Source organism: Pundamilia nyererei, unplaced genomic scaffold (assembly GCF_000239375.1).
Source record: "Pundamilia nyererei isolate P.nyererei 1_Seehausen unplaced genomic scaffold, PunNye1.0 scaffold00141, whole genome shotgun sequence".
NCBI classification, from domain to species: Eukaryota; Metazoa; Chordata; class Actinopteri; order Cichliformes; family Cichlidae; genus Pundamilia; species Pundamilia nyererei.
In genome coordinates, this window is record NW_005187542.1 from 1,271,294 (window position 1) to 1,286,875 (window position 15,582).

Sequence of the window (15,582 nt, forward strand, 5' to 3'; positions counted from 1 at the left end):
TGTGTGTGTGTGTGTGTGTGTGTGTGTGTGTGTGTGTGTGTGTGTGTGTGTGTGTGTGCAGGGCTGTCTTTGAGGAAGGAACCCTGCATGGAGCTGGGTGATTAGGCACGCTGCGCTAGTCACAGGAAATGGAGTATCTGACGGACAGGCCAAGTGCATTATAGATGAATGTCGTGCGTTAGCAGCGCTGAGCCCCTGCCGAATATCTCTCAATTTCCTCTCTGAATGACAAAAGAAGCCACGCACAATTTCCTTGATCCAGAGCATTTGTTTAACTGCGCCCTACCCATTTAACCCACCCATTCAATAGTCTGTCTAGTAAAAGGAAATTTAGACAGTGTCAATTTATACAGCTTTAAGGAAGATCTGATATGGGCAGGCAGGGGTTACGAGGATACGCCTCTGGAATTTAGTTAGAGATTTACGGTGATTTGGTCTGATTTCTCCCGTAAGCTAAACTTGGTATCGTCATTAAACATGTCCTAATATTTTGAAAGTGTCAAAAACAGATTGATTTATTTTTTTGCTCCAGAAATATTTTAGAGTTTGCTGGTTTGGCTGTGCAAACTTATCCCAAGGTCACAGATCGCTGATTACAATGGGTGTTAGAGTTTTTTAAAGTTGCTGTCATTTGTCAAATATCTTTATATCGCAGCTCCAAGCTGTCATCTTTACAGAATCCCCACCCCCACCCACCGTCTTTGAGTTAGTGACAGCTCATCTCTCCCGGTCACTGCTCGCCGTCTAGACTTTGAACTCGCTCTGTTTACTTCCTTATCTGTTGTTGTTGTTGTCGTTACTGTCGTTGCTTTGCGGCAGACTAGTCGTTGTAATGGTAAGCTGTGGCTGGACTTGAATCGAAGGCTTCAAAGATGTGAATTCAGGCTATTTTCAGAGAAAAAAAGTCTGTCATGGAGGATGGAAATGAAATTAAATTTCTGCAAGCAACACTTCTGTCTGTAGTTTGGACTCGGTTCAAATAAGGTTGTTAATAATAACATTTCTGTCACTTTCTGGATTGCAATTTCTGCTCCAAAGAATAAACATGATTTCAGTTTTGATTTTGTGCGCTCATGTATGTGTGAGCGAGAGAGGGCGAGGGCGAGAGAGACACCAGCTCATGACTAATTTTATAATTAATTGCCTTTTGGAGGACCTAATCACATTATTTGACTCTCTACTGTAGGTTGTGTGCCAATACAGCGTAGCCTGTGGCTTAGTCACAGTGTGCCGGACTCATTAACGAGGCAGTCCGGAGATTTGTCAAACACACACGAGGCCTGCGTGCATAGAAAAATGCACACACATATGTCATTAAACAATAGCTGCGTACTGTATGTTGTGTACTGAGGTTTTTTTGTGCTGTGATTTAGGGGTTAAAAGATGCCCTCTGGTGTATTTGATAAGGATTTGAATAACTGGCTGGTTAGATTTCCCCTGTGGTGCGTGAAAACGGGTCTCTCTTGATGAAGTTATCGCTTGTCATGCAGCTCTTTCTACTCCTCCACCTCCTCCTCCTCGTCCTCCTCTTTCTCTTCCAACGCTCGGCCGGAACGCATTTGTTTAAAGGAAGGGGAAAAAAAAGAATTACGACACAATAGTTTGTTTTTGAAGGTCTCTGGTGAGTGTTTATGTTAGAAAGACAAAGAGGGGTGCACATTTGTACGCCTTGTCTTGGCGTGTGTGTATACGCACGCAGTGGAAACATGTGTGCCAGCATGTCTTTTTCGCGTACGCACACATACACATACGGCTTAATTATGGCGTTACCGAAATGGGCAGTTTGCTCTGACACCCCGCTTGCAGAATCACATAGCAGACAGACTTAAAAGAGCTCATTAGCTCTCTCTAAAGAGCTGTTTACTGCATATACACACACACAGAGTAATAGGCAGTTCTGTTGATGCAGATGGATGCCGAGTGTAATGAGAATTATTAGGCTTCTCTATGTGGAGGCTGGAGGAGAGGGGTGAAAAAAGCTGGCAGACTAGACGCTTCAGAAGGTGGAGAAGATTTCTGCTGGATGTTTCACCCGAGTGCATGATTTCTCTCTCTCCCTTTTTCTCGGCAACACGTACGACTCTTGGTTTAAAAAAACAAAACAAAAACAAAAAAAACTTGAACACCTTATTGCATGTGTCTGTCCAAATGATCTGTAAATATGTCTGCCAGGTCTGCAGCCTTGCAGCTCGATCAAAGTGCTGTAACGAGACCAAAAACAAATGAAAGGAAATATTTCTTGTTAAATATTTAAGCCGGAGGCCCCACGCATGTAATCTTGTAACCTTAATGAAGGCCTCTGCAGCCAAAGGCCAAATTGTGCTCCACAAGTAACAGAACAATTTTATATTTTAAAGAAAAGAGCCTTGACTGTTTGTGAAAATGAATGTGTGATGCTTTTAATAACAAAGGGATATTGAATCGCCCTTTGACAATGAATTCAATGACTTTCTTTCAATGTCTTTCAAGGTCATTCATAGCAAGTAAAGGGATGTAGTAAGGCCCCACCCCACCTGCACCATCACATTAGGGCGCTTTGCTTTGCTCATTGCCCCTGGTTTACATCACATTGAATTAAAGGATACACCCCTGAATGATACCAAAGTCAGTCCTCCTCGATCTCTTCCATATGTTTTGGAGAAGGAGCAGCAAGTTCAAAGTGCTCAGTTCAAAGCATCCGTCCTCATTTGAATAACGTAGCGTAATCGCTATTACCTTATTTAAATAGTGCAAGTTATCGTTTGGCCTTCATTTGCATTGCAGGGTAATCACTGCTTCTCTGCATTAACCTCATTATAGAAGAGATGAAAGCCCTGATGGAGCCTGACATACTCTTTTTATATATGTTATCTTTATTAATGACAGTATTAGAAAGATCGTGTTTCTTTAAACAGAGCACATAAGAGTTTGGTGCATGTCGGATTACAGGGAGTGAAGACTAAGACTTTGAAGGCCTTTGTTTTTTGTGTTTATTCCTCATTTCTATTACCTTCATCATTTTTATATATTACTCTTATTTCTTTCTATCCTCACACCTTCTTTTGAATTATTTTGTGTAATAAGATAAGCTGGAGTATTTTAGCTAATAACACAGCTAGATAAAAAGGTACGCCAAATTACCTAAATGTCATCAACAGATAAGTCTAAGAGAAAATGAACAGTTTTTTTCAGTACTTAGCATCTCTCTGTGTCTTCTGCTAATAGGTAGATTCAAATTATGTTAATTAGTGTGATTAAAAAGTAGCAACACCAAAGGTGTGGCACCTTATTAAGCTACACTAGCTTTGCTAGCTGCGTTGTTTTTCTTTGGGGGGGGTTTCACCACATACACTACATCAGTAAAAATGCATGCATTACTTTTTTTTGACAAAGAAGGCAATTTATCATTTATGTATATGTGATTGATATATTATACCTGAGATGTGGCATTCATAAATGATAATGGCTAGAGAAAAACTTATCTAATGCTAGTTTGGCTAGCTCTTTTATTTGATATAGCTCATACCTATTTGATTGTTTTACTGTATCAAGTGCACATTAAGATCCTTTTGAATGGCAATATTTAAGAAAATAAAATGTTTTGAGTGTACATTTGAAGTTGATTTTTATTTTATTTGAAATGTGTATTTTATTTTGTTCATAGCTAAGGTTAACAGGGTCATCTCTTGCTAACTTTCTTTTGATGTAGCTTTCGTGCTTCGGCTTATTGTCTGGCTGCGAGAGGACATGAGAATTTCTCTAAAGTTAAACATATATACTCAGGCATTAACAATAAAGCAAAAAAAACAAACAAAAAACCAAAGCCTTAAAATACAGTTTTTTCTCTACATTAATATGAATATATACTAGATGTCAATAGTTAGCCTCTGTTCAGTTTTTTATAGAAAAATGTTTATTTCAGCCCAGATGGTGTCATCTATTACAGAGATTGTGTGATATCTTTAATTTCTTTAAAAAGAATGTGTCATATCATAGAATATATATTTATAACATTTGCTGCCACTTGCTCTGCACTATACCAAATTAATATTATGTTATGTCCATAATCTTCAACTGAAGCACTGTTGAATGCCCATTTAAGAAACATCTGAAGGTGGATTTTTCTGTGGCAGAATCACGCTGCAGAATCACCCTGTGTCAGCAATGCTGTTTCACTGTAGGTCTGTGCCACTGCAGAGAGGAGAGTCACTCTGATAGTATATACAGTGATTATAGCCCCTGAATCAGATGGGGAGTGGACAGTTTGTTTGTAAGAAAAGGTCTATAATAAATAATAATAAATATAATATAATAATAAATATATACATGTATTTACAGATAGTTGAACACATGGCTGAATCTGTTGTCCTCATCCATATCTGCTTTATAGTTATTTGGTAATGCTTAAAAGTTAATGTTGGAACTATACAGACTTTATGTGCAGTCTTTTGCTCCTGGCTACGGATCAGACATGACGCTTAGAATACAAGCTTGAGAGCAGCCTTGAATTGTTTAATATTTTCAGTGATCTTGTTCTATTAAGGATTGATCAATACTCATTGACACTGGCTTACTGACAAAATAACAAGAAAAATAACAAAACTGCACCCTCTGATGGACTCCTGGAAACACTTTTTTTTTTCTGTGGACTCTCTGAGCTACTCAGATTAAAATGGTTACACTGCTGTATGAACGCATTGGAATCGTCACAGAGGAATGTGACTTTGTAGCGTTTTGTCTTTGCAAATACTGCTCTTTGGCAGTTGTGCAGCCATTTTTTTTAATATCTGTTAAATGTTTCTTTGCTGGTGTGAAATCTGAATTTTGTCTAGAGCGTTGTTCTTATTTTCTCCTGTTTTTGGAAATGTAATTTCCTCTTAGAAATACTGTCCTTTTTATATTGCTGCCTTCACTTAATATATTCTCAATATTAAAAGAGCCTCTTAGCTAGCACAAAACTTCGCCCAGCTCTATCTGAGGTGTTCCCTGCTCACTACACTGGGAGGGTGATGGGCACGCCAGCCCCGGCAAGACTCCCCCCGGCTAAAATGTTGTAAATTAACACAATTAGCAGATCGCCATTCTGCTAATTAGCCACTGGCGTCTGCTGAGAGATGGCTAGAGAGAAGAATCAGAGAGGAAATAGGAGTCTAGGGATACCCCCACCCCCACCCCTGCCTGTGTTGTTACCAAACAAACACAGGGCCTCAGAAAAGAGAGCAAGAGAGAGTGAACGTGTATTTGTTTGTGTGTGCTTGCTTTCTGCGTTTTTTTTCCCCATGTTTATGTGTTTGCAGTAGCATAAATGGATGGGAGGAAGGGAAGATTTGCTCCTCCGTGAATGCATTTTATTGTGCGTGCTGGCTTTATTCACACAAGCACAAAAACACACACATAAACCAATTTTGAAACAGGGATTGCTTACTAGACCCCCAGCTGTGGGTCTCTACATGCAACCGCTGCCAGTCAATAAGTCGGAGGAAGTAGCTTAAATGACACCGATATTATCCTTTATTTGTGTGCACTAAGTCAAATCAAACAGGGTTCAATCTGCTGTGCGGCTGCTGTGATTACGCCCAGTCCAGCCTTTGATAGTGCCACGGCTTTGATAGTGAGACAACGATGGAGCCACTGTGTGACTGTCAGTGTTTGCAGATGGCATTGGCTGGGATTAAAGGAAACAGTGGCTCTCCAGCCTCCTGAGGCAATAAAGGGGAGAGCCAGGTGAGTATGTCTGAGATGAGAAGGAGCAAAGGAAGGAGGGAAGGGGAGGGAGGCGAAGTGAGCACAGAGGGACTAAATAAGAGGAGGGGTGGCTTCGAAGAAAGGGAGTGAAAAGTGGAGATATATATCGAAATAGATGGAGTCTGAATAAAAGGAGGTGAAGAGAAATAAAGACAGATCTAGCAGGAGGGGAGGTGGAAAATGGATAACAAACAAAAGCAAAGAGGAGAGAGGCTGAGAGTGAAAACAAGGCAGCAGGGAGGCATGAAGAAGAGGCAGACAGAATGGTAAAGAGAATGGTAGAGAGAGAGAGGTCAAGGTGGAGCTGTGCAGAAAGGAACTAAGCTTGAGACACAATGTGTTGTAATTCATAGCTCGCTACAGCTCCTGCGTGTGTGCCTGTGTTTGTCTGTCTGGGTCAGTGGATGTGCGTGCGTGCGCGTGTGCTCATGGACGTCTGCACGCCGGAGTGCAGGCATAGATGTTTTTTCTTTTTTTTTTTTTAAACGCCTGTGTGTCTGAGCACAGGTTTGTCTTTAAGTGTGTATTGAATGAAAGTACCACAAGCAGAGGTGTGTGTTTGTGTTGTGTGTGTTGCTTTGTGGCACTCGGCGAGGCGCATTTTCAAACCCATCTCCAGCCTCTTCAGATGAGCCGGGGATTATAGAGTGACCCTCAATGCCTCTGTCTTATTGGTCTGGCCAGGGTGCATTAGGCTGCCGTAACCAGCCATCCCAGCGTCTCTCTGTACCGCACTTTACCTGCTGATGTTCTCTCAGAGTCCTTGTGAGCTGTAGGGTTTAACAAATCTTGATTAGTTGGATGCAAATCCATAATAACACACCAAATAACACACCAAACGCCTCTGGACAAATATCACCTTTTTGGACAGTTTTAATTATTGTTAAAATGATGTTAGCTTGACAGTGTGTTAACGCATCTCTGTCTTTTTTTCCTCAGGCGTAAAGATGCAGTGGACCCCCGAGCACAGCCAGTGGGCCGAACAGCATTTCGACATTTCGTCCACCACGCGCTCGCCAGCCCACAAGGCTGAGGCATACAGGGCAGTACCTGGCCACCTGCAGCGCTCGGCCACCTACCAATATGCCTGGGCCAATGACGACATCTCGGCACTCACTGCCTCCAACCTGCTCAAGAAGTACGCTGAGAAGTACTCTGGTATTCTGGACATGCCGGGCTCATATTCGGAGACGCCTGGTGTCCCAGGAGTGATGAATGGACGGAAAGGTGAATCTGAGCCTTGGCAGGATGGTGTCTACCCCATGAGCTGCATCCCAGAGGGCATTTCCGTCAGGAAAGGGGGGGTTGCGGCAGCTTCAGAGGTGGTGTCTGGCATGTGCAGCTCTCCGGGCCTGGCTTCCAGCACCCTGAGTGAGCCCAGCTACTCCAGCAGTAGCTGTGGGAGCCACACAGCAACTGCCCTGCACTCTTCCTCCATGCCCTCTCAGGAATATGGCCCAGCGTACAGCAGCTCGTACCTGCACAGCAGTTACAGCTCCCAGTCTACCCCCGCCCCGGCACTTCCATCTCCACTGCACAGCTCTGGGCTACTGCAACCACCTCCTCCTCCACCCTCCCACCCCACTATAGTCCCAGCTTACAATGGAGGCTCCCCCAACTTGTCTAGTTATAATTACCCCCCAGCAGGCTACCCAGCTCAAAACTCAGTAGGGCCAGGATATAGCCCTGGAGGAGCCCCCCCTCCCTCCTCGTACCTTCCCTCAGGCATTGCTGCACCTACACCCCTTGCTCCCTCTTCTGCTTTACCTGGATACCCATACCAGAGCCACAACCTGACCCCAATTGCCCCAACCCCTCTCAACAGTAGCTCCTCCAACTCACTAAAGAGGAAAGCCTTCTACATGACAGGTCAAGGAGAGATAGACCCCTCTTATGGTAACTTTGGCTACAGTCAGGCAAGGAGCTCAGCTGAGAGTCCCATGTACAGGGTAGCAGATAGCAGCAGTACAAACGGAGGCTCCAACAGTGCCAGTGGTGGTGGGTTTGACAGGAGTGCTGAGAAGTCATCTTTAACTTTTAATCCTCAGAAACAATCCACCATTGCATCAGAGCAGCAGAGGAAGTACAGCAGCCAGGCAACTGGTGGGCCTCTGACTCCACCAGCCTACGTCTCCTCCACCCTGGGGGGTTCCCGCTCAGCAGACTCTATTCCCAGCTTTACCACCCCCTCCCTCAGTGAGCAAGGTCCTGAAGACCACCGTCTCCACCTTTCTCACTCAGCACCTGGACCTACCTCCTCCTCATCCACTTCCAACTCCCGGCCTGCTGAAGAACAACTAAAAACCAGTGATCCTCACCTCCTGGACATGGTTACCTCTGAAATTGTACAGCAGGGGCCCCCAGTGGATTGGAGTGACATTGCAGGTCTAGAACTTGCCAAGGCTACCCTGAAGGAAGAGGTCCTGTGGCCCATTCTGCGTCCAGACATGTTCAGCAGTTTAGGACCATCCCCGCGTTGTGTGTTGCTGTTTGGCCCCAGAGGCAGTGGCAGGACATTGCTGGGACGTTGCCTGGCCAGTCAGCTGGGAGCACCATTCCTACAGCTCAGCGGCTCAACACTGGCGACAAAGTGGCTGGCGGATGGAGAAAAAATCATCCGAGCATCATTCCTAGTGGCACGGTGCCGGCAGCCCTCAGTACTGTTTATTAGTGAAGTGGACATGCTCTTGTCGGCCCACCTCAGTGAAGAGAGCCCTATCAACCGACTTAAAGGTGAACTTCTTGCCCAGTTAGACTCACTTCTTATGGGCTCAGGCGAGGATGGAGGCAACCAAGTATTGGTGGTTTGCTCCACAAGCAGACCACAGGATATGGATGAAGGACTGCGCAGGTACTTTTCCCGGAGGGTCCTGGTGCCTCTGCCGGATAGCGCAGCTCGACACCAGATCATGAACCAGCTCTTGGCCCAATCTCAGCACAAATACTGTTTGAGCGAGGAGGAGCTGGCGCTGCTGGTCCAGCGTACAGATGGTTTCTCAGGACTGGATCTGGCCAGACTCTGCCAGGAGGCTCTTGTAGGCCTGTTACATGTCTCTGCACAGGGCGTGGACATGACTGGTATGATGCCCAGGGGACAAATCAGGCCCCTCACCTACCAGGACATTGAGAGTGTCTTTTGTAAATTCCAAGCAAGTATATCGCAGAAAGAGATTGACACTTATACTGAGTGGAACAAAATGTTTGGTTGCAGTCAGTGAAAAGATAGATCCCGCCCTTGAGAAAAAGAGGTTTCCACAATTCCTCCCCTCAGGGCAGAAGCATTGTGCTGAAGGGGAAAGGCACACAAAAGGCCAACACAAGCTCTCACAAGCAGGGTTTAGATGCACCAAGAGAGTCGCTTTGATGAGACAACTGACAATTTTGCAGTTAATGAACAAGAGTTTTAATTTGAATGCTCGACACTCCAGAAAGCCAGGGATTGTTTACACGTTGCAAGCAAGTTGGCTTCAGACAGGACACCCCAGTGTCTGTGTATATATTGTTATGTTGTTGTTCTTGAGATTTAGTTGGCTATCCAAGTGCCTGAAGTGGTGCTTTCTGAGTTTATTTGTTTATTTGCCTCACAATCTACATTCATGGCATGAGCTGATAATTATTAAGAGCTTTAAAAACTTCAGCGGCATGTCTGAAAGACCCAGACTGACAGTCACCATTGGGTGGTGGTCAATCGACCTTTATTGTCTTACTAAGAGCAGAAATCCATTTGGGCTGCAGTACCCTGGGCCCCTGACTCTCACCCATGTTTCTGATCCTGTGTCTGCAAAACAAACAAACGTAACAAACCAACAACCAACACTCAGGAAAGCGTTTGTGAATTGTACAGTACCTCAAGACATCTTCACGAAAAGCACTAAGACCTGAGAGGAGAATCTGGCAGTGTTAGGTGTACCTCAAAAGACTAGGCTAAATAGCAAAGAGGTGGCAATGAATGTACTAAATGTGTTCTGGATTCGTGGAACATATTCTATAGTGAGAGTAAAAAGATTTTGTCCTTTCCCCCCCTCACTGCAGGTGCTTTAGTTACCTGTTTCTACTTGACCAATCCTTATGAGCTTATTCCCATTGCTGTTTCAAAATATAAAACTGTGTTGTTTTGGGGTTTTAAAAGATGGGCAGGTGTTGGGGTGGTGGGAGTTGTACATTAATTAAAACAACCATAATCAACATTGTCTATAATACATGATCTAGGCTATATGGTTTAGCTGCATGGAACCGCATCAGTTATCAGCTAACTCCTGCGCAAAATATTCATCATACATTAAGCGAGGTATTCTCTGATCTTGATGAACTTAAATGGAAGGAATCATTCTTCATATAAATATAGTTATTTGCTTTTTTAACTGGGAGATCAGGCTAGTACCAACAGCTGTTTACGTTAGCTTGGCATAAAATATGTTAGCCTGTTAGACTGCAGCATGTTAAAGTTAACCAGTTAACTTTTTAAACACTTAACAGTGTTTTTGCAGGGATTTTGCAATGCTAAGCTAACGGGCAAATGTTTGTAGACTTGGCTATCTTTCATAAAGAGAACAAATAACTGTATTTCTCCAAAATATCAGTGATATCAAAGAAAAAATACTGTCTTTTTGTGTGGGTATTACATTATTGTTTGACTTGGTCTTGCATGGTTTTGAGGAAAGCATGTTTGTCAGTCAGCATCAAGAAAGCGAGGCTTGGATATTGCCCTTACCCAGTCCAACTGAAATCATATTTAGTTATTTTTTGCAGTATTAACAAATGTCATATATAAATATGCTTTTAAATTAACTTTTAACTTTGATATCATTAAAAGAACAGAACGTGCTCATACAACCATAAACACCAATCAGACATTGTAACAATATGCTGTGACTAAAATAGGAGCACTATGAAAACATGGGTCATATCATACCTGTATAGGTGCAACATTTTACAAAAATTGCATTATTGCTTTATTTGCTATATTTTATTGAGGTCTTTAACAATTACTGGTGTTTATTTTGAAATAAAAAATGAAAATTAATAGTAAGTCTATTTTTCATTGTGAAAATGAAATTAAATAAGAAGTGAAATATAAGAACATGGTTACAGTTTTTGCAGTGTTACCGACTTTGACGTTTTTTGGGGACAGACAACAAAAAAATCTAATTTGAGAGATAGTTGTGCTGTAGAAGATGACACAATGATTTCATTTGGACTTTGGTATCATAGATACGTTTGTAGGAATTTCCCCTTGTTAAACACTGGCTCAGTTTCCAAGACACAGATGACGCTTAGCTATAGACAAAAACAAATTCTTCATCTTCATTGATTTAAAAAAAAAAAGTTAGTTTTTTAGGCTTAATCCACATCTAGGGAAACTAGCTTACCATGTTTAGCTGTATTTGAACTCGATTAGCTTCTGAATGAGATGCCACTCATGTAAATTACATATGTGGAAAGTAGAAATTTAAAGAAATAAATTCGGTTGCACGGCAGTTGTCATAACCATAATACGGTCAGCCAGGAGGTATATGTTTTATTCTGTTTTTTTTTTTTTATCTAAGATGACCACCCCAGAAAAACAAATCAATTCTAAACAATGTCAGCGCTTTTTTTTCCTGTATCCGTATTGTCTTTCTTTTTGAAAGTTACTAAGATGGTATGAAGCGCACGATCTACATACATTTGAGTTCCTACTGTTTAACATGAGTGGGGAATTTTGGCAGTAGTTTTGAAGACCTACATCACTGAACAATATCTGTTTCCCTTTGTATCATGTTGGAATGTATTTTTGTCTCTTCCTCGCCACCGTTTAAGGAGCTGTTGTGGCATGGGACTACTTAAGTCTATTGCACGTGCACTAAAGCGTTTTGTGTGTAATCTGGGGGGGGGGGTTTGTTGAAATTTCTCAACGGCATTGACAGCACTTATTTAGTTGGTGTTTTATTTATCTAAACCGCTGATCAGTCTTACCCTTTTTATCGTACCTCCTGATTTTTCTATAAGAAAAATATCCCAAAGGTACGAGCTGCTTGCTGTGTATGCCTTGTGTCGCTATCTCGTAGGCACCATCAGTTCAGCACCTGGAGTGGGGTGGGGGTGGGGAGTTCTGCTGAGCATCAGCAAACTGATGGAAAAGAGAGACAGACAGGCAGCGTGGCAGCAGCAGCAGCACAAGGGGGGAAAGCAGAGTGGTCCGTCAGAAAACCACCCTCAAAACAATCTGTACCAGAATTCCTTCTGTCAGCAAATCCTCTAGAGAGAGAGTCCCTTTGGACAGAAAAACCTACTAATGCACTTCACAGCACACAACAGTAGCACAGGCCTTTCCTCCTCTCTCTCTCTATCCCTCGCCATTCTCCACAAGCCGACCGACAAACCACTTGAAACACACTGGTCAATGCTACGCTTTGTTTGTTGCGTGTTTAGCGGGTCCTCTTTTCATGTCTTTTTCTCCATGATGTGCTGATCTTTTCCCCTTTTTTTCCTTTCTTTAAATAGAGTTCTTCTTTAAAGCATTTCTACCTCATGGCTACAAAACACACGTGGTATTTGATTTAGGTCTTTTACAAATGTCAGACATTTGTGGAAAATGTATTTTTTAAAAAAGACAAAAAAAGGAGGAAAGAATAACACCATGAAGTTTTGCGCAGTCTACCTCAGATGACTGTACTTAAAAACATTTAACTGATGGTGCGACCGGAGGCTGCAGCATAGCCTAGTGTGCGTCTGCGCGTTTGTGTGTGTTACCACGTGTCCTCTCCGAGACAGACACACACGATGAAACTGATGTGAAAACACGCAAGCGATTCGTAAAGGGGGGCGGGGGAACGGTTGGGGGTCAACCTAAACGTGACCTGGAAATGTATAATCCAATACATTTGCTTTAATCTTCTGTGAAGTACTGTGGTTGTGCGCGTGTGAATGTGTATATACATGGGCACACTCTTTTTATTTAATTTTTTTTTTGATTTAGTGTGTTAAATTTTATAAATTGTTAGTATATATAACACACTTGCACAACTTTAAAACAGAGTGTAATGTGTTTCTGTTGTACATATCTATACATACAATACAAATGCACCACTTGTTTATATGTGTGAATATGTTGCCATACTTGCAGTCAACTTAAATGTATTTTCATGTAATCTGAGATACAAGCAGCAACAAACAATTCATTAAAGACATTTTCTTGGGAGATTACAGCTTGTATATGTTTTTTTTTTGTTGTTGTTATTGTTTTTATTGGAAGCGTAAAGTAATAACTGAATTTATTTATCAGTAAAATGGAAAAATAAATGTATTGTCCTGCCAAAAAATAGCCCAGCTGAAAAATCGCCTTAATGAGCCTTGTGTTAGTCACCCTTGTGTGCAATTATAAAATCATCCGTGTTGCACAGGAAGCCAGCGCTGTCGCTTCTCTCATTAAAATGTAACAATTCATTTCTCTTGCTATGCTAAGAGTGGCTAGACCAAAACATTAAAGCATTAATTATGTTTCTCCATCACAAAGAATTTGGATTATGTGAGTGCTCTTAAAGAAAATGATGCGCATTTACCCACTATGTTTCCTAGGTGTCATTATATAGCTACTGGTGAAGTGTGGGAAGCTGCCGCGTAGCCTCCGTAATTATCTCTGAAAACTCGAACACGTCACAAGGTTAAAGTGCATCGAGGGGTGCCGTTTTCTTTATTTTTCCACTTTGGCACATGCTATACATGCTATGATCATAAATAATTCATGACGTATATACATCTATTTCCCCATCTGATTTTTCGGACACAAAGAAATAACCCGTATTTATGACGCTATGGTTGATCAGCAGGGGACGTTATTGGAAAATTAAGTCCAGCAGCCGGACTTGAGCTTTACTCACAATTTCAAGGTTTACATTCTTCCAGTGTGTGCGTTTGTACCCCGAGGTTATCTGCCAAAACACTGTCCTCTTCATTTTCTAAAGGTCCTCCTCCCTCCATAAGCTGTGCCTCACACCTTCGCTCAGTCTTTTGCACAACAATTAAAATATGTTAAGTGATCATTTTCCTTAAGTAGTCTTAAATGTGCAATCTATTCAAATATGAGAGGAAATTGCCCACAGCTCACAAAAAAAGAAAAAAAAATCGGAGGCGATTGAACGGGGGTAAAGCTGGAATAAATTATGCAAATAACACAAAGGACTTTACCAGTTGAAAGCCTAATTTTCCTATAATCAGCACACTGTCGCCTAATATTTTTTTCCCACCTCTTATTAAAAGTGACTGTTCTTTTGCCGATCATCAGATGGCTCTATCTGTCTAGCTGCTCCTGTGAAATGACTGCAGCCTGCCAGACTAAATGCTAAAGCATTTTGCTGGAGCTTTTAGATGATGGTTACATTCCCACACAAGTAATTATGCGTCGGAGAGTCCAGAAATAAGGTTTAATTATACAGTAATCGTCTGTGATGGACACTAGGAAGTGGTGAGTACCGCCAGACTGCAATCCATCAATGACAAACCTCTGGCCAGTTTTAATTCCTCCTCATTTGCATCCTAACCTCCACACCAAGTTGCGCAAACGCTGTTAAATGTTAATAGGACCTGTCTCGCCACTCAAAATGAATGGTTAAGCCATTTTTAGTCACTTTTCTGTCTCCCTCCGCCTCCACCTACACCACCGCCACTCACTCTCTTCTATCCTCACTTTGTTTCATCTCTTGTCTTGTCTTTATCTCGCTAGCTCTTTAACCAGCTCACTTCTTTTATTCCTTTCCACGGCCATCATCTTCACACAATTCTCTTTTTTCCTTCCATCCTTTCCTCCCATCTTTCATTCTCTCCTCCTTCCTTCCTCGCAGGCTTTGCCGTGGAGGAGGCACAGAGCGGTCACTGATGCACTAATTGGGAGCAACACTTACAGTTTTATCTCCCCCTACCACTAATAGCGGTCTGCACTGAAGCAACTCACCTTAGGATGAGGAATGGATGGATGAGTTGGAAGTAGGAGGTAGCGGGGGGGGGGGGGCTTCAATGAAAAATTCTTCCACGCAGTACCACAGCACAGACTCAGTGTGAGATTGGGCCCTCAAGCCATCGTAGTTAATCCATATCCCGCAGGACCTCGGACTCAATTCCCTGCTTCATTAATTGAAAACGATGGCCCTTTTTTGGTGCGTGTGAATAAAACAAGGAGTCATTTATGAAAAAGAAAAAAAAACATTTTGTCTGGTTTGTTCCTGAAGTAGCTGCAATCTCATTATGTCTCTGTGCTGCATTTCAAAATGTGCTATCATCTTTGTCTTGATTGTCTCCCAACGTCGGGAGAGATAAATACACACGCCGCTTTGCTGTGCTGATGCCAGGACTGTTTTTCAGTGAATCATTTGAAGTCTTATCAGCCTTTATGGAAATAAAGCCTTTGCTTAATAAACTGTTTCACAGGCTTTGGGAGAGTAGCACATAAACACCTTTTTTCTCCCTACAACGCCATCATTAGCGCATCTTGTTCAATGCTTTACACATAATTGGAATCAACATCTATTGTTCATGTTCTTGACCTTCCACTTGTTTTCCAGCAGACACTTAGAAACATTGTATTACTGCTGAGAGGGAATCTTAACTAGGCGAACACATGCTAAGTGCCTTTACTTTGTTTTATCAGGGGCACATTGCTTCACTTTGAATATAACTTGAAAACTCATACCTATCTAATTTAAATTATCTGATGAAAAATAACAATACAATACCAAGTATTTAAATATACAATTGAAATTAATCGTGCTGCCTATTTTCTATATGTAGCTGACAACTACCCATGCAGTGTGGATGAAAATACACATTAAAGCATAACACAGTGAAACTATGATATGTAGTATAATAGAAAGTTGAACAAAAAGT

General features: G+C 42.2%; 1 protein-coding gene across 1 annotated transcript in view; it reads left to right on the top strand.

The window, feature by feature from the left end:
• The window catches only part of LOC102202027 (fidgetin-like), a 30,356-nt gene extending 19,084 nt beyond the window's left edge, over positions 1-11,272 (top strand). Inside the window, exon 2 of the mRNA XM_005744253.1 lies at positions 6,664-11,272. Within this exon, the coding sequence (XP_005744310.1) occupies positions 6,664-8,942 (2,279 nt within the window). The 3' untranslated portion in view covers positions 8,943-11,272. The remainder of the gene's footprint in view (positions 1-6,663) is intronic.
• The last annotated feature ends 4,310 nt before the right edge of the window (positions 11,273-15,582 follow it).